The 20,068-nt window shown below is 43.1% G+C and overlaps 1 protein-coding gene across 1 annotated transcript in view; it reads left to right on the forward strand.

Moving 5' to 3' along the window:
* gtdc1 (glycosyltransferase-like domain containing 1) overlaps window positions 1-5,329 on the forward strand; it is a 157,574-nt gene extending 152,245 nt beyond the window's left edge. Inside the window, exons 9-11 of the mRNA XM_041807427.1 lie at window positions 3,169-3,239; window positions 3,328-3,419; window positions 3,558-5,329. Of these exons, the coding sequence (XP_041663361.1) occupies window positions 3,169-3,239; window positions 3,328-3,419; window positions 3,558-3,632 (238 nt within the window). The 3' untranslated portion in view covers window positions 3,633-5,329. The remainder of the gene's footprint in view (window positions 1-3,168; window positions 3,240-3,327; window positions 3,420-3,557) is intronic.
* The last annotated feature ends 14,739 nt before the right edge of the window (window positions 5,330-20,068 follow it).

Below are 20,068 nucleotides of genomic sequence, written 5' to 3' on the forward strand. Positions count from 1 at the left end.
CGTTTGATGTAAATCACTGAGAGAGTGTTAGCGCAGTAATGAGAGCCGACCATCACCGAGATAATCAAGTCAGGAGCTAATTATAGCTCATACAACAGGAAGTGAGCTCCCTGAGGGGGAAGTGATGTTTGTTTCTGTCTTTGATCCAAACCCACCAGGAGCCGGGAACATGGCCCCCCACGGTGCTACGCTTACACTGCGACTCGCTTACACAGTGCTCAGTGGCGTTTTAACAGGTTATAAACAGGTCGGTGTTAGTGAAGTTCTGTTAGAGTTCTCGTCACCAAGAGAACCTGGAAAATCCTGATTTATTGATTCTACGTCCTTTAACAACAGGGACAGAAACTCTGATCCAGGATTGATCAAAAGACTCTGTAGTGCCAATACTCCAGTCTGAGTTTTAATCACAGTTTTGTCTTAATATGATCATCAACACAACATAATCTGGAGTAACCCTTTACTCTGTGTCATCCTGTTTAGTCCAGAGGTTTATTCAGTGGTAATTATTTCAGTGTTAGCTCTGATACTATGGCCAGAATTAACCCTCTTAGTTGTAGTGTTGTTGTTGTTGTCAGCTGGAGTGTCTTCATCCTCATCACTGAAGTTACTCATCATCATTTGCCTCTAGAGACCAGGGAGTCATCCACAGAGACATAATGATGTCTAATAGGAACCCTGGTCGGAGTCAGTTATATAAAGGACAATAAGAGACAGACAGAGAGTGAGACAGAGACTTACGAGACAGACACAGAGTGAGACAGAGACTAATGAGACAGACAGAAAGTGAGACAGATACTAGTGAGACAGAGACTAGTGAGACAGACAGAGAGTGAGACAGAGACTAATGAGACAGACAGCGAGTGAGACAGAGACTAACGAGACAGACACAGAGTGAGACAGAGACTAATGAGACAGGCAGGGAGTGAGACAGAGTCTAATAAGACAGGCAAAAAGTGAGACAGAGACTAGTGAGACAGACAGAGAGTGAGACAGAGACTAGTGAGACAGACAGAGAGTGAGACAGAGACTAACGAGACAGACATAGAGTGAGACAGAGACTAGTGAGACAGACAGACAGTGAGACAGAGACTAGTAAAACAGAGACTAGTGAGACAGAGCTTAGTGAGACAGGCAGAGAATGAGACTGAGACAGTCACAGAGTGAGACACAGTCTTTTGAAACAGGGAGAAAGTGAGACAGTGACTAAAAGGGCAGATAGAGAGTGAGACAGAGACTAGTGAGACAGACAGACAGTGAGACAGAGACTAGTGAGACTGAGACTAGTGAGACAGAGCCTAGTGAGACAGGCAGAGAATGAGACTGAGACAGTCACAGAGTGAGACACAGTCTTTTGAAACAGGGAGAGAGTGAGACAGAGACTAAAAGGGCAGATAGAGAGTGAGACAGAGACCAATGAGACAGACAGAGACTAGTGAGACTGAGACTAGTGAGACAGACAGAGGAGTGAGACAGAGACTTACTCCTCTGTCTCATTAGTCTCTGTTTCACTTCTCCTTTATAGACTAAAGCTTTCCCTCCTCCACCCCAGCCTCCTCTTTTATGGACTTCAGCTCCACCTCCTCCATCCCAGCCTCCTCCTTTATAGACTAAAGCTCCACCTCCTCCACCCCAGCCTCTGTCAATCATTCTGCTAATGCGTCAATGTTGGATGTTTATTGGATCCTGTTGCAGGTTGGAGGCGGTTCACTGCGACTCTGCGACAGAGACTGAGACGGAGGCTAAACAGACAGACAGAAAGTGAGACAGAGGCTAGTGAAACAGAGACTAATGAGACAGGCAGAGAGTGAGACGGAGAATAACAAGACAGACAGAGAGTGAGACAGCGACTAGTGAGACAGACAGAGATTGAGACAGAGACTAATGAGACAGACAGAGAGTGAGACAGAGACCAATGAGACAGGCAGAGAGTGAGACAGAGACCAATGAGACAGACTGAGAGTGAGACAGAGGCTAGTGAGACAGAGACTAACGAGGCAGACAGAGAGTGAGAGAAACTAACGAGACAGAGTGAGACAGAGACTAATGAGACAGAGACTGAGAAAGAGAGAAATGATAAAGACTGAGAGTGAGACAGAGACTATTGAGACATACACAGATTGAGACAGAGACTAATTAGACAGAAACTAAAGAGACAGAGAGTGAGAGAGACTAATGATACTGACAGAGAGTGAGACAGAGACTAGTGAGAGAGACAGTGTGAGACAGAGACTAATTAGACTGACAGAGAGTGAGACAGAGACTAAAGAGACAGAGAGTGAGACAGCTACTAATGAGACTGACAGAGAGTGAGACAGAGACTACTGAGATAGAGAGTGAGACAGAGACTAAAGAGACAAAGAATGGGACAGAGACTAATGAGACAGACACAGAGTGAGACAGACACTAGTGAGACAGAGAGTGAGACAGAGACTAAGGAGACAGACATTGAGACCGAGACTACTGAGACAGACAGACAGAGACTAATGAGACAGACAGAGAGAGAGACAGAGAGTAAGACAGAGACTAATGAGACAGAGACTAATGAGACAGACAGAGAGTGAGACAGAGACTAATGAGACAGAGACTAATGAGACAGACTGAGAGTGAGACAGAGGCTAGTGAGACAGACAGAGAGTAAGACAGAGACTAGTGAGACTGAGACAGAGACTAATGAGACAGACAGAGATTGAGACAGAGACTAATGAGACAGACAGAGACTAATGAGAAAATAAAGAGAGAGAGAGACAGAGAGTAAGACGGAGACTAATGAGACAGGGACTAATGAGACAGACAGAGAGTGAGACAGAGACTAATGAGACAGACTGAGAGTGAGACAGAGACTAGTGAGACAGACAGAGAGTAAGACAGAGACTAGTGAGACAGACAGAGACTAATGAGACAGACATAGATTGAGACAGAGACTAGTGACACAGACAGAGAGTGAGACAGAGACTCACTCCTCTGTCTCATTAGTCTCTGTCTCACTTCTCCTTTATAGACTAAAGCTTTCCCTCCTCCACCCCAGCCTCCTCTTTTATGGACTTCAGCTCCACCTCCTCCATCCCAGCCTCCTCCTTTATAGACTAAAGCTCCACCTCCTCCACCCCAGCCTCAGTCAATCATTCTGCTAATGCGTCAATGTTGGATGTTTATTGGATCCTGTTGCAGGTTGGAGGCGGTTCACTGCGGCTGTTATCCTCTGTGTCCCAAGGCTCTGGTTTATCCTGAAATATTCCCAGGTAGGAAAACAGGATCAGAATATTCCTTCTGGAATTCTATGGTTTTTCTGTGGAGTTTAATGTCTTCTTCCTCTCTGCTTAAACACAGCTGAGTACCTGTACTCTACACCTGAGCAGCTCTGTAAACGTCTGACAGGACTCTGCAGGAGGCCCGAGATCGCACGTAGACACAACATAAAGGTATCTGAGTAGAACCTGAACAGTCCAAAGGTCCAGAATGTTGTCCAAGAACCCCAAATCCTCTTATTCTGATGGGTTCTCCTGTTCCTTTAAACATGTAAACCCATGTAAAGTCTGTCTGATGGTCTCTGTCTACAGGTGAATACATCCTCCTTCTCCTGGTCCACACTGAAGGAGCACTATGAGGCCCTGCTGACAGATCAGGGTCCCTGAACCACTCCTGCTCTGACTGCGGTCCTCTCCTGGGCTTGTTCTGAGCAAGTCTCAGGCTCTGCCAGGACGCCATCATCCTGTTTAGACGCCTGGTCCTGTAGAAAGTGGCGCTGACTGTCAGCTGGTCTCTGGAGGCTCAGAAGCTCCAGAGTAGATCTGGAGACAGAGAGTCTGGACCTGTAAACATGGTAGTCCTTGAAGGCTGGAAGAGCGCTTGGTTTTATGTACGTGTTATGGGGGGGGGGGTTAAGCTTTCATGTTTCCCAGGCCGGCCGCTGCCTCCTCATATATCCGGCTGATCCGTTTTTAGCATTTCTGCTGAGAGTTTCTGCCGCTGACCACAGAGACGGAGCGTCAGCCAGCCGGCGGTCTGACTCCGCTCCACCTGAGCTGCCAGGTTTAAACCAGAACCAGGACTGAAGTGGATCTGCAGACCTCAGAGACCACAGAGAGGTCAGAGCAAGCTGAAACACTCCATGCTACAGTTCCTTTTTTCCGAAGCAGAGAGCAGAAAAACATGTTTGTGAGACACTGTGTTCTGATTAAATCTACTCTGATGTTCTGATTAGATCTACTCAGATGTTCTGATTAAATCTACTCTGATGTTCTGATTAAATCTACTCTGATGTTCTGATTAAATCTACTCTGATGTTCTGATTAAATCTACTCTGATGTTCTGATTACATCTACTCTGATGTTCTGATTACATCTACTCTGATGTTCTGATTAAATCTACTCTGATGTTCTGATTAAATCTACCCTTACGTTCTGATTAAATCTACTCTGATGTTCTGATTAGATCTACTCTGATGTTCTGATTAAATCTACTCTGATGTTCTGATTAGATCTACTCTGATGTTCTGATTACATCTACTCTGATGTTCTGATTACATCTACTCTGATGTTCTGATTACATCTACTCTGATGTTCTGATTACATCTACTCTGATGTTCTGATTAAATCTACTCTGATGTTCTGATTAAATCTACCCTTACGTTCTGATTAAATCTACTCTGATGTTCTGATTAGATCTACTCTGATGTTCTGATTACATCTACTCTGATGTTCTGATTACATCTACTCTGATGTTCTGATTACATCTACTCTGATGTTCTGATTACATCTACTCTGATGTTCTGATTACATCTACTCTGATGTTCTGATTAAATCTACTCAGATGTTCTGATTAAATCTACCCTTACGTTCTGATTAAATCTACTCTGATGTTCTGATTAGATCTACTCTGATGTTCTGATTAAATCTACTCTGATGTTCTGATTAAATCTACTCTGATGTTCTGATTAGATCTACTCTGATGTTCTGATTAGATCTACTCTGATGTTCTGATTACATCTACTCTGATGTTCTGATTAAATCTACTCTGATGTTCTGATTAGATCTACTCAGATGTTCTGATTAAATCTACTCTGATGTTCTGATTAAATCTACTCTGATGTTCTGATTAGATCTACTCTGATGTTCTGATTACATCTACTCTGATGTTCTGATTAAATCTACTCTGATGTTCTGATTAAATCTACCCTTACGTTCTGATTAAATCTACTCTGATGTTCTGATTAGATCTACTCTGATGTTCTGATTACATCTACTCTGATGTTCTGATTACATCTACTCTGATGTTCTGATTAAATCTACCCTTACGTTCTGATTAAATCTACTCTGATGTTCTGATTAGATCTACTCTGATGTTCTGATTAAATCTACCCTTACGTTCTGATTAAATCTACTCTGATGTTCTGATTAAATCTACTCTGATGTTCTAATTAAATCTACTCTGATGTTCTGATTAGATCTACTCTGATGTTCTGATTAAATCTACTCTGATGTTCTGATTAGATCTACTCTGATGTTCTGATTACATCTACTCTGATGTTCTGATTAAATCTACTCTGATGTTCTGATTAGATCTACTCAGATGTTCTGATTAAATCTACTCTGATGTTCTGATTAAATCTACTCTGATGTTCTGATTACATCTACTCTGATGTTCTGATTACATCTACTCTGATGTTCTGATTAAATCTACTCTGATGTTCTGATTAAATCTACCCTTACGTTCTGATTAAATCTACTCTGATGTTCTGATTAGATCTACTCTGATGTTCTGATTAAATCTACTCTGATGTTCTGATTAGATCTACTCTGATGTTCTGATTACATCTACTCTGATGTTCTGATTACATCTACTCTGATGTTCTGATTACATCTACTCTGATGTTCTGATTACATCTACTCTGATGTTCTGATTAAATCTACTCAGATGTTCTGATTAGATCTACTCTGATGTTCTGATTAAATCTACCCTTACGTTCTGATTAAATCTACTCTGATGTTCTGATTAAATCTACTCTGATGTTCTGATTAAATCTACTCTGATGTTCTGATTAGATCTACTCTGATGTTCTGATTAGATCTACTCTGATGTTCTGATTACATCTACTCTGATGTTCTGATTAAATCTACTCTGATGTTCTGATTAGATCTACTCAGATGTTCTGATTAAATCTACTCTGATGTTCTGATTAAATCTACTCTGATGTTCTGATTAGATCTACCCTGATGTTCTGATTAGATCTACTCTGATGTTCTGATTAGATCTACTCTGATGTTCTGATTAGATCTACCCTGATGTTCTGATTAGATCTACTCTGATGTTCTGATTAGATCTACTCAGATGTTCTGATTAAATCTACTCTGATGTTCTGATTAAATCTACTCTGATGTTCTGATTAGATCTACCCTGATGTTCTGATTAGATCTACTCTGATGTTCTGATTAAATCTACTCTGATGTTCTGATTAAATCTACTCTGATGTTCTGATTAGATCTACCCTGATGTTCTGATTAGATCTACTCTGATGTTCTGATTAGATCTACTCTGATGTTCTGATTAGATCTACCCTGATGTTCTGATTAGATCTACTCTGATGTTCTGATTAGATCTACTCAGATGTTCTGATTAGATCTACTCTGATGTTCTGATTAGATCTACTCTGATGTTCTGATTAGATCTACCCTGATGTTCTGATTAGATCTACTCTGATGTTCTGATTAGATCTACTCAGATGTTCTGATTAAATCTACTCTGATGTTCTGATTAAATCTACTCTGATGTTCTGATTAGATCTACCCTGATGTTCTGATTAGATCTACTCTGATGTTCTGATTAAATCTACTCTGATGTTCTGATTAAATCTACTCTGATGTTCTGATTAGATCTACCCTGATGTTCTGATTAGATCTACTCTGATGTTCTGATTAGATCTACTCAGATGTTCTGATTAAATCTACTCTGATGTTCTGATTAGATCTACTCTGATGTTCTGATTAGATCTACTCTGATGTTCTGATTAGATCTACCCTGATGTTCTGATTAGATCTACTCTGATGTTCTGATTAGATCTACTCAGATGTTCTGATTAAATCTACTCTGATGTTCTGATTAAATCTACTCTGATGTTCTGATTAGATCTACTCAGATGTTCTGATTAAATCTACTCTGATGTTCTGATTAAATCTACTCTGATGTTCTGATTAGATCTACCCTGATGTTCTGATTAGATCTACTCTGATGTTCTGATTAAATCTACTCTGATGTTCTGATTAGATCTACTCTGATGTTCTGATTAGATCTACCCTGATGTTCTGATTAGATCTACTCTGATGTTCTGATTAGATCTACTCAGATGTTCTGATTAAATCTACTCTGATGTTCTGATTAGATCTACTCTGATGTTCTGATTAGATCTACTCTGATGTTCTGATTAGATCTACCCTGATGTTCTGATTAGATCTACTCTGATGTTCTGATTAGATCTACTCAGATGTTCTGATTAAATCTACTCTGATGTTCTGATTAAATCTACTCTGATGTTCTGATTAGATCTACCCTGATGTTCTGATTAGATCTACTCTGATGTTCTGATTAAATCTACTCTGATGTTCTGATTAAATCTACTCTGATGTTCTGATTAGATCTACTCAGATGTTCTGATTAAATCTACTCTGATGTTCTGATTAAATCTACTCTGATGTTCTGATTAGATCTACTCAGATGTTCTGATTAAATCTACTCTGATGTTCTGATTAGATCTACCCTGATGTTCTGATTAGATCTACTCTGATGTTCTGATTAGATCTACTCAGATGGTCTGATTAAATCTACTCTGATGTTCTGATTGAGTGACTCTGACAGCATGGAATCTCTGTGAGGATCCATGGAGGATAACAGGGTGATTGAGATCTGATCCATCAATAATCTCAGATATATGAAGGTCATCCTCTCCTCCTCTCCTCTCCCTCCCTCTCCTCTCTCCCCCTGTCTCCTCCTCTCCTCTCTCCCCCTCTCCTTTCTCCTCCTCTCCTCTCTCCTCCTTTCCTCTCTCCTCCTCTCCTCTTTCTCCCTCTCCTCTCTCCCCCTGTCTCCTCCTCTCCTCTCTCCCCCTCTCCTTTCTCCTCCTCTCCTCTCTCCTCCTTTCCTCTCTCCTCCTCTCCTCTCTCTCCCTCTCCTCTCTCCCCCTGTCTCCTCCTCTCCTCTCTCCCCCTCTCCTTTCTCCTCCTCTCCTCTCTCCTCCTTTCCTCTCTCCTCCTCTCTCTCCTCCTCTCTCCTCCTCTCCTTTCTCCTCTCTCCTGCCCCCCTCAGTGTCTGGAGGTCCTGCGTCTCCTATCAGAGCTCTGCAGGAGGAGGTGTCGTCCCTCCTGGAGCGTGAAATGAGCGTCTCTGTTCCTGGCTAATAATCCCAGTCAGACTGAGAGGAAGAGTTCTAGATCCTGTTTCCTGTTCCTGCTGGAGGCTGAGTGTCAGAGCCTCCTGCAGTCTAGCAGGGTCAGGGTTTTTATGATCTTATAATGAACCGTCTTCAGGACTCGGACCAGGATTCCTCCAGTTTGATGATGAGGAGGAGGAGCTGACTGATGAAGACTGCTGAGTAGAGGGTCATTTATTAAGCATCAGTAATGCTGAGAGGGCCAGCAGAGATGCAGGAATTCATGAAGAAGGAGGTCAGACCAAGTACTGAGAGAGACATGAGGAGGATTTACCAGAAGGTCCATATTCCTGGATTCTAAACCCTTGAAGGACTGATGTCTGGGAGATTCTAGTATTAGAGACTGGTGTGAACCGTGAACCGTAATCCCTTAGATTAAAACAAAAACATCCTGTAATGTTTCACTTGTTATGAGATTAATCTAGAATTTATGGAGTTTAACTTTTTGAATAAAGTCACAGGAAAAATGAACTCTGATTTTTGGGGACGCTGTCAGAGCTGGGGCGTTCAGAGCCGTCTGCAGTTTTCAGATGTAGTCTGATGTTTCTGGATTCTGCAGTATTCATCCTAACAGGGTTATAAACTTAGTTCTGATTAAATGGACCCTCAGTGAAACCTAGTCCTAGTCCTAGACAGCCCCTAAAGGGTCCTTCTGTGGTTTTAGTGAAGACAAACATATCAGTGGTCCCTTTATTGAATAAATCAGACCATGCTCCTGTCCTTAAATACAGCAGGAAGGGGTTAACCTTTAATTGTGAAGAACAGTCATGAACTTACATCCACACTCAGATCATCAAGTCTGTTAATGAGAACTATCAGAGCTGTCTCTGTTCTGGATCAGGACTTGGACTGGCCCCTCTGTGGCCCCGTAGATCTGGTTCGGTTTAATGAAGGCGTGGTCTCTGAGGTCTAGAGAGGGCTCGGGTCTCTGCAGAGGTTTTAAATCTGTCACTTTTACTCTGTTTTTGGAGGAGCTGCCAAACCAGAGACCAGAGCGGTCTGATTTAAGGAATAATAAAAACGATTTCTCCATAATTACAGAGCCATTATCTCAGCAGAGGGGGGACGAACTCAGAGACCAGGACTGATTCAGACCTGAGGGATGATAACGCTGTTAGACTCCTAATCATTAAGAACATAATCAGGTTTTTATGAAAACAGACATCTCTGTTAAACTCAACAATCACCAGAACAGAAGCAGGTTTTTAGGAGAACACTTCCTTTTCACACCCGGCTGATAAAAAACGGCTCTGTAATTATTCGCTAGAGATGAAAACTCTGATGACGCCATGGCGCTCGTTTCACATTCATCAGCTCTCCTGTCACTCGTCCTCTTAGACACCCAGACTGTTTAAACTTTAAATGGTGTGTGGGGGGGGGACTCAGGTCAACAGACCCTCCAGGAAATCCTGATCTCAACTCCTGGGCCATCAGGGTTACTCTTAATGAATCATAATTAATTAAGGTCCACCATTAGTGCACCAATTTATTTTAATCTCACCAAACTTACTAAGACTTCTATTTAACATGTCAGCTCCATGTAAACAGACCAGGTGTAGAGGACACAGGTGAGCTGGTACAGAACAGCTAAAGTCCATGCTCAGGGTTCTGAGTGAACTGACAGGTGTTCTGATATAGTGTAGGATGTGGTCTATTATGAGGGGTCAGGGGTCACCCCCCCCCCCCACACGATGCAGCAGTGAGCTGATGGCCCTACATCAACATTTATGAAAATTGTCCTTTCAACTCTTAATTGTGCAAAAAAACCTGATAGTTATCTGGACTTCCATACATTCACCGACCACTTTATTAGGTACACCTGTTCAATTGCTTGTTAACCCAAATAGCTAATCAGCCAATCACATGGCAACAACTACATTCAGGTATGTAGACGTGGTCAATATGACCTGCAGAAGTTCAATAAAGCAGCAGAACAGGAGAGAAAAATGATTAAGAGGACTCTGAACATGGAATGGCTGTTGGTCTGAGCATTTCAGAAACCACTGATCTGTTAAGATGTTCACAACCATCTCTAGAGTTTACAGAGAACGGTCAACCGTCTCTAGAGTTTACAGAGAACGGTCAACCGTCTCTAGAGTTTACTGAGAACGGTCAACCGTCTCTAGAGTTTACAGAGAACAGTCAACAGTCTCTAGAGTTTACTGAGAACTGTCAACCGTCTCTAGTGTTTACAGAGAACGGTCAACCGTCTCTAGAGTTTACTGAGAACGGTCAACCGTCTCTAGAGTTTACAGAGAACGGTCAACCATCTCTAGAGTTTACAGAGAACGGTCAACCATCTCTAGAGTTTACAGAGAACGGTCAACCGTCTCTAGAGTTTACAGAGAACGGTCAACCGTCTCTAGAGTTTACTGAGAACGGTCAACCGTCTCTAGAGTTTACAGAGAACGGTCAACCGTCTCTAGAGTTTACTGAGAACTGTCAACCGTCTCTAGTGTTTACTGAGAACGGTCAACTGTCTCTAGAATTTACTGAGAACTGTCAACCGTCTCTAGTGTTTACTGAGAACGGTCAACCGTCTCTAGAGTTTACAGAGAACGGTCAACCGTCTCTAGAGTTTACTGAGAACGGTCAACCGTCTCTAGAGTTAACAGAGAACGGTCAACCGTCTCTAGAGTTTACTGAGAACGGTCAACCGTCTCTAGAGTTTACAGAGAACGGTCAACCGTCTCTAGAGTTTACAGAGAACGGTCAACCGTCTCTAGAGTTTACAGAGAACGGTCAACCGTCTCTAGAGTTTACAGAGAACGGTCAACCGTCTCTAGAATTTACTGAGAACGGTCAACCGTCTCTAGAATTTACAGAGAACGGTCAACCGTCTCTAGAGTTTACAGAGAACGGTCAACCATCTCTAGAGTTTACAGAGAACGGTCAACCGTCTCTAGAGTTTACTGAGAACGGTCAACCGTCTCTAGAGTTTACTGAGAACGGTCAACCGTCTCTAGAGTTTACAGAAAACAGTCAACAGTCTCTAGAGTTTACTGAGAACTGTCAACCGTCTCTAGTGTTTACTGAGAACGGTCAACTGTCTCTAGAATTTACTGAGAACTGTCAACCGTCTCTAGAGTTTACTGAGAACAGTCAACCGTCTCTAGAGTTTACAGAGAACGGTCAACCACCTCTAGAGTTTACTGAGAACAGTCAACCGTCTCTAGAGTTTACAGAGAACGGTCAACCGCCTCTAGAGTTTACAGAGAATGGTCAACCGTCTCCAGAATTTACAGAGAACGGTCAACCGTCTTTAGAATTTACTGAGAACAGTCAACCGTCTCTAGAATTTACTGAGAACGGTCAACCGTCTCTAGAGTTTACAGAGAATGGTCAACCGCCTCTAGAGTTTACAGAGAACGGTCAACCGCCTCTAGAGTTTACAGACAACGGTCAACCGTCTCTAGAATTTACAGAGAACGGTCAACCGTCTTTAGAATTTACTGAGAACGGTCAACCATCTCTAGAATTTACAGAGAACGGTCAACCGTCTCTAGAATTTACTGAGAACGGTCAACCATCTCTAGAATTTACAGAGAATGGTCAACCGTCTCTAGAATTTACAGAGAACAGTCAACCGTCTCTAGAATTTACTGAGAATGGTCAACCGTCTCTAGAGTTTACTGAGAACCGTCAACCGTTTCTAGAATTTACTGAGAACGGTCAATCGTCTCTAGAATTTACAGAAACGGTCAACCGCCTCTAGAGTTTACAGAGAACGGTCAACCGTCTCTAGAGTTTACAGAGAACGGTCAACCGTCTCTAGAGTTTACAGAGAACGGTCAACCGTCTCTAGAATTTACTGAGAACGGTCAACCGTCTTTTGAATTTACTGAGAACGGTCAACCGTCTCTAGAATTTACAGAGAACGGTCAACCGTCTCTCGAGTTTACAGAGAACGGTCAACCGTTTCTAGAATTTACTGAGAACGGTCAATCGTCTCTAGAATTTACAGAAACGGTCAACCGCCTCTAGAGTTTACAGAGAACGGTCAACCGTCTCTAGAGTTTACAGAGAACGGTCAACCGTCTCTAGAATTTACAGAGAACGGTCAACCGCCTCTAGAGTTTACAGAGAACGGTCAACCGCCTCTAGAGTTTACAGAGAACGGTCAACCGTCTCTAGAGTTTACAGAGAACGGTCAACCGTCTCTAGAGTTTACAGAGAACGGTCAACCGTCTCTCGAGTTTACAGAGAACGGTCAACCGTCTCTAGAGTTTACAGAGAACGGTCAACCGTCTCTAGAGTTTACTGAGAACGGTCAACCGTCTCTAGAGTTTACAGAGAACGCTCAACCATCTCTAGAGTTTACAGAGAACGGTCAACCGTCTCTAGAGTTTACAGAGAACGGTCAACCGTCTCTAGAGTTTACTGAGAACGGTCAACCGTCTCTAGAGTTTACAGAGAACAGTCATCAGTCTCTAGAGTTTACTGAGAACTGTCAACCGTCTCTAGTGTTTACTGAGAACGGTCAACTGTCTCTAGAATTTACTGAGAACTGTCAACCGTCTCTAGTGTTTACTGAGAACGGTCAACCGTCTCTAGAGTTTACAGAGAACGGTCAACCACCTCTAGAGTTTACTGAGAACAGTCAACCGTCTCTAGAGTTTACAGAGAACGGTCAACCGCCTCTAGAGTTTACAGAGAATGGTCAACCGTCTCCAGAATTTACAGAGAACGGTCAACCGTCTTTAGAATTTACTGAGAACAGTCAACCGTCTCTAGAATTTACTGAGAACGGTCAACCGTCTCTAGAGTTTACAGAGAATGGTCAACCGCCTCTAGAGTTTACAGAGAACGGTCAACCGCCTCTAGAGTTTACAGAGAATGGTCAACCGTCTCTAGAATTTACAGAGAACGGTCAACCGTCTTTAGAATTTACTGAGAACGGTCAACCATCTCTAGAATTTACAGAGAACGGTCAACCGTCTCTAGAATTTACAGAGAACGGTCAACCGTCTCTAGAGTTTACAGAGAACGGTCAACCGTCTCTAGAGTTTACTGAGAACGGTCAACCGTCTCTAGAGTTTACAGAGAACGGTCAACCGCCTCTAGAGTTTACAGAGAACGGTCAACCGTCTCTAGAGTTTACAGAGAACGGTCAACCGTCTCTAGAGTTTACTGAGAACGGTCAACCGTCTCTAGAGTTTACAGAGAACAGTCAACAGTCTCTAGAGTTTACTGAGAACTGTCAACCGTCTCTAGTGTTTACTGAGAACGGTCAACTGTCTCTAGAATTTACTGAGAACTGTCAACCGTCTCTAGTGTTTACTGAGAACGGTCAACCGTCTCTAGAGTTTACAGAGAACGGTCAACCACCTCTAGAGTTTACTGAGAACAGTCAACCGTCTCTAGAGTTTACAGAGAACGGTCAACCGCCTCTAGAGTTTACAGAGAATGGTCAACCGTCTCCAGAATTTACAGAGAACGGTCAACCGTCTTTAGAATTTACTGAGAACAGTCAACCGTCTCTAGAATTTACTGAGAACGGTCAACCGTCTCTAGAGTTTACAGAGAATGGTCAACCGCCTCTAGAGTTTACAGAGAACGGTCAACCGCCTCTAGAGTTTACAGAGAATGGTCAACCGTCTCTAGAATTTACAGAGAACGGTCAACCGTCTTTAGAATTTACTGAGAACGGTCAACCATCTCTAGAATTTACAGAGAACGGTCAACCGTCTCTAGAATTTACAGAGAACAGTCAACCGTCTCTAGAATTTACTGAGAATGGTCAACCGTCTCTAGAGTTTACTGAGAACCGTCAACCGTTTCTAGAATTTACTGAGAACGGTCAATGTCTCTAGAATTTACAGAAACGGTCAACCGCCTCTAGAGTTTACAGAGAACGGTCAACCGTCTCTAGAGTTTACAGAGAACGGTCAACCGTCTCTAGAGTTTACAGAGAACTGTCAACCGTCTCTAGAATTTACTGAGAACGGTCAACCGTCTTTTGAATTTACTGAGAACGGTCAACCGTCTCTAGAATTTACAGAGAACGGTCAACCGTCTCTAGAGTTTACAGAGAACTGTCAACCGTCTCTAGTGTTTACTGAGAAGGGTCAACTGTCTCTAGAATTTACTGAGAACTGTCAACCGTCTCTAGTGTTTACTGAGAACGGTCAACCGTCTCTAGAGTTTACAGAGAACGGTCAACCACCTCTAGAGTTTACTGAGAACAGTCAACCGTCTCTAGAGTTTACAGAGAACGGTCAACCGCCTCTAGAGTTTACAGAGAATGGTCAACCGTCTCCAGAATTTACAGAGAACGGTCAACCGTCTTTAGAATTTACTGAGAACAGTCAACCGTCTCTAGAATTTACTGAGAACGGTCAACCGTCTCTAGAGTTTACAGAGAACGGTCAACCATCTCTAGAGTTTACAGAGAACGGTCAACCGTCTCTAGAGTTTACAGAGAACGGTCAACCGTCTCTAGAGTTTACTGAGAACGGTCAACCGTCTCTAGAGTTTACAGAGAACGGTCAACAGTCTCTAGAGTTTACTGAGAACTGTCAACCGTCTCTAGTGTTTACTGAGAACGGTCAACTGTCTCTAGAATTTACTGAGAACTGTCAACCGTCTCTAGTGTTTACTGAGAACGGTCAACCGTCTCTAGAGTTTACAGAGAACGGTCAACCACCTCTAGAGTTTACTGAGAACAGTCAACCGTCTCTAGAGTTTACAGAGAACGGTCAACCGCCTCTAGAGTTTACAGAGAATGGTCAACCGTCTCCAGAATTTACAGAGAACGGTCAACCGTCTTTAGAATTTACTGAGAACAGTCAACCGTCTCTAGAATTTACTGAGAACGGTCAACCGTCTCTAGAGTTTACAGAGAATGGTCAACCGCCTCTAGAGTTTACAGAGAACGGTCAACCGCCTCTAGAGTTTACAGAGAATGGTCAACCGTCTCTAGAATTTACAGAGAATGGTCAACCGTCTTTAGAATTTACTGAGAACGGTCAACCATCTCTAGAATTTACAGAGAACGGTCAACCGTCTCTAGAATTTACAGAGAACAGTCAACCGTCTCTAGAATTTACTGAGAATGGTCAACCGTCTCTAGAGTTTACTGAGAACCGTCAACCGTTTCTAGAATTTACTGAGAACGGTCAATCGTCTCTAGAATTTACAGAAACGGTCAACCGCCTCTAGAGTTTACAGAGAACGGTCAACCGTCTCTAGAGTTTACAGAGAACGGTCAACCGTCTCTAGAGTTTACAGAGAACTGTCAACCGTCTCTAGAATTTACTGAGAACGGTCAACCGTCTTTTGAATTTACTGAGAACGGTCAACCGTCTCTAGAATTTACAGAGAACGGTCAACCGTCTCTAGAGTTTACAGAGAACTGTCAACCGTCTCTAGTGTTTACTGAGAAGGGTCAACTGTCTCTAGAATTTACTGAGAACTGTCAACCGTCTCTAGTGTTTACTGAGAACGGTCAACCGTCTCTAGAGTTTACAGAGAACGGTCAACCACCTCTAGAGTTTACTGAGAACAGTCAACCGTCTCTAGAGTTTACAGAGAACGGTCAACCGCCTCTAGAGTTTACAGAGAATGGTCAACCGTCTCCAGAATTTACAGAGAACGGTCAACCGTCTTTAGAATTTACTGAGAACAGTCAACCGTCTCTAGAATTTACTGAGAACGGTCAACCGTCTCTAGAGTTTACAGAGAACGGTCAACCATCTCTAGAGTTTACAGAGAACGGTCAACCGTCTCTAGAGTTTACAGAGAACGGTCAACCGTCTCTAGAGTTTACTGAGAACGGTCAACCGTCTCTAGAGTTTACAGAGAACGGTCAACAGTCTCTAGAGTTTACTGAGAACTGTCAACCGTCTCTAGTGTTTACTGAGAACGGTCAACTGTCTCTAGAATTTACTGAGAACTGTCAACCGTCTCTAGTGTTTACTGAGAACGGTCAACCGTCTCTAGAGTTTACAGAGAACGGTCAACCACCTCTAGAGTTTACTGAGAACAGTCAACCGTCTCTAGAGTTTACAGAGAACGGTCAACCGCCTCTAGAGTTTACAGAGAATGGTCAACCGTCTCCAGAATTTACAGAGAACGGTCAACCGTCCTCTAGAATTTACTGAGAACAGTCAACCGTCTCTAGAATTTACTGAGAACGGTCAACCGTCTCTAGAGTTTACAGAGAATGGTCAACCGCCTCTAGAGTTTACAGAGAACGGTCAACCGCCTCTAGAGTTTACAGAGAATGGTCAACCGTCTCTAGAATTTACAGAGAATGGTCAACCGTCTTTAGAATTTACTGAGAACGGTCAACCATCTCTAGAATTTACAGAGAACGGTCAACCGTCTCTAGAATTTACAGAGAACAGTCAACCGTCTCTAGAATTTACTGAGAATGGTCAACCGTCTCTAGAGTTTACTGAGAACCGTCAACCGTTTCTAGAATTTACTGAGAACGGTCAATCGTCTCTAGAATTTACAGAAACGGTCAACCGCCTCTAGAGTTTACAGAGAACGGTCAACCGTCTCTAGAGTTTACAGAGAACGGTCAACCGTCTCTAGAGTTTACAGAGAACGGTCAACCGTCTCTAGAATTTACTGAGAACGGTCAACCGTCTTTTGAATTTACTGAGAACGGTCAACCGTCTCTAGAATTTACAGAGAACGGTCAACCGTCTCTAGAGTTTACAGAGAACGGTCAACCGCCTCTAGAATTTACAGAGAACGGTCAACCGTCTCTAGAGTTTACAGAGAACGGTCAACCGTCTCTAGAATTTACTGAGAACGGTCAACCGTCTTTAGAATTTACTGAGAATGGTCAACCGTCTCTAGAGTTTACAGAGAACGGTCAACCGTCTCTAGAATTTACAGAGAACGGTCAACTGCCTCTAGAGTTTACAGAGAACGGTCAACCGCCTCTAGAGTTTACAGAGAACGGTCAACCGTCTCTAGAGTTTACAGAGAACGGTCAACCGTCTCTAGAGTTTACAGAGAACGGTCAACCGTCTCTAGAGTTTACAGAGAACGGTCAACCGTCTCTAGAGTTTACAGAGAACGGTCAACCGCCTCTAGAGTTTACAGAGAACGGTCAACCGTCTCTCGAGTTTACAGAGAACTGTCAACCGCCTCTAGAGTTTACAGAGAACGGTCAACCGCCTCTAGAATTTACAGAGAACGGTCAACCGTCTCTAGAATTTACAGAGAACGGTCAACCGCCTCTAGAATTTACAGAGAACGGTCAACCGTCTCTAGAGTTTACAGAGAACGGTCAACCGCCTCTAGAGTTTACAGAGAACGGTCAACCATCTCTAGAGTTTACAGAGACTACTCACGCTCTCTCTCTGTCCTTCGCTCGCTCTCTCTCTTTCTCTCTCTCCTTTGCTTGCTCTCTCTCTTTCTCTCTCTCGCTCACTCTCTCTCTCTCTCTCTCACTCTCTTTCTCTCTCTCTCTCTCTCTCTCTCTCTTTCTCACACTCTCTCTCTCTCTCTCTCTCTCTCTCTCTGGTCCTCGTCCAGTCTCTTTTATTTCCTGACCCTGTTCTGAGGTTTTTCTGAGTCCGCCCACCTACCACCAAACACAGAGGAGCGGCGTTCATGGGGTTCAGGGATCCTTAAAGAGCTGTGGTCTAGCTGTGGGCCGGGTCTGGCAGGGATCTAAAACCAGAGAGAGTCTGGCAGAGCTGGATCTCACCATCCTCCAAGACTGTGGTCATGGAGGTGGAGCTGCAGCCTGTGTTTATCTCTGTTTAGACAATGTGGGCGTGGCCACAGCCACAGCATTCAGAGGAAAGGTAGGGCAGGGAGCCAAGGCTTAGTTCAGCACCAGAAGGGGGATTCTGGTCTGTGTGGATCCAGACCTGGACCAGGATAAAGGGGGAATGAAGTGTAGAGAGATTAAGATGATCCTGCTGTATTAAGACAAAAGGGGGTGTGGCCTCTGTGAAGTCATCAGTTGGTTATCAAGCTGGTGAAGGTCACTGAAGGTCAATTTGAACATCAAAAATTTAATGATAGAAGAGCATCTCTCAATGTTTCCACAGTTATGGTCCTCACTTGTGTTCCTCATTTATGTTCCTCAGTGATGTTCCTCACTAATGTTCCTCGTTTATGTTCCTCAGTGATGTTCCTCAGTGATGTTCCTCACTAATGTTCCTCAGTGATGTTCCTCAGTGATGTTCCTCACTGATGTTCCTCACTTATGTTTCTCAGTGATGTTCCTCACTGATGTTCCTCACTGATGTTCCTCAGTAAGTTTCCACAATGATGTTCCTCAGTGATGTTCCTCAGTAAAGTTCCTCAGAGATATTCCTCAATAATGTTCCTCAGTGATGTTCCTCAGGGAATTTCCTCAATGATATTCCTCAGTGATGTTCCTCAGTGCTGTTCCTCAATAATGTTCTCAGAGATGATTCTCAGTGATATTTCTTAGTGACGTTCCTCACTGATGTACCTCACTGATGTTCCTCAATAATATTCCTTACTGATCTTCCTCAGTGATGTTCCTTAATGATGTTCCTCACTGATCTTCCTCAGTGATGTTCCTCAGTGATGTTCCTCACTGATGTTCCTCAGTGATGTTCCTCAATGATGTTCCTCAATGATGTTCCTCACTGATGTTCCTCAGTGATGTTCCTCAATGATGTTCCTCAGTGATGTACCTCACTGATGTTCCTCAGTGATGTTCCTCAATGATGTTACTCAATGATGTTCCTCACTGATATTTCCCAGTGATGTTCCTCAGTGATGTTCCTCAATGATGTTCCTCAGTGATGTACCTCACTGATGTTCCTCAATGATGTTCCTCAATGATGTTCCTCACTGATGTTCCTCAGTGATGTTCCTCAATGATGTTCCTCAGTGATGTACCTCACTGATGTTCCTCACTGATCTTCCTCAGTGATGTTCCTCAGTGATGTTCCTCACTGATGTTCCTCAGTGATGTTCCTCAATGATGTTCCTCAATGATGTTCCTCACTGATGTTCCTCAGTGATGTTCATCACTGATGTTCCTCAGTGATGTTCCTCACTGATGTTCCTCAGTGATGTTCCTCAATGATGTTCCTCAGTGATGTTCCTCACTGATGTTCCTCAGTTATGTTCCTCAGTGATGTTCCTCACTGATGTTCTTCACTGATGTTCCTCACTGATGTTCTTCACTGATGTTCCTCACTAATGTTCCTTACTGATGTTCCTCACTAATGTTCCTCACTGATGTTCCTCAGTGATGTTCCTCAGAGATATTCCTCAATGATATTCCTCTGTGAGGTTCCTCAATAATGTTCTCAGAGATGATCTTCAGTGATATTTCTTAGTGATGTTCCTCAGTGATCTTCCTCAGTGATGTTCCTTAATGATGTTCCTCAGTGATGTTCCTCAGTGATGTTCCTCACTTATCTTCCTCAGTGATGTTCCTCAGTTATGTTCCTCGCTGATGTTCCTCACTGATGTTCCTCAATGATATTTCTCAGTGATGTTCCTCTCTGATGTTCCTCAATGATGTTCCTCAATGATGTTCCTCAATGATATTTCTCAGTGATGTTCCTCAATGATGTTCTTCACTGATGTTCCTCAATGATGTTCCTCACTGATGTTCCTCAATGATGTTCCTCACTGATGTTCCTCAATGATGTTCCTCACTGATGTTCCTCAATGATGTCCTTCAGTGATGTT

This window comes from Cheilinus undulatus, linkage group 15 (genome assembly GCF_018320785.1).
Source record: "Cheilinus undulatus linkage group 15, ASM1832078v1, whole genome shotgun sequence".
In the NCBI taxonomy this organism is placed as follows: Eukaryota; Metazoa; Chordata; class Actinopteri; order Labriformes; family Labridae; genus Cheilinus; species Cheilinus undulatus.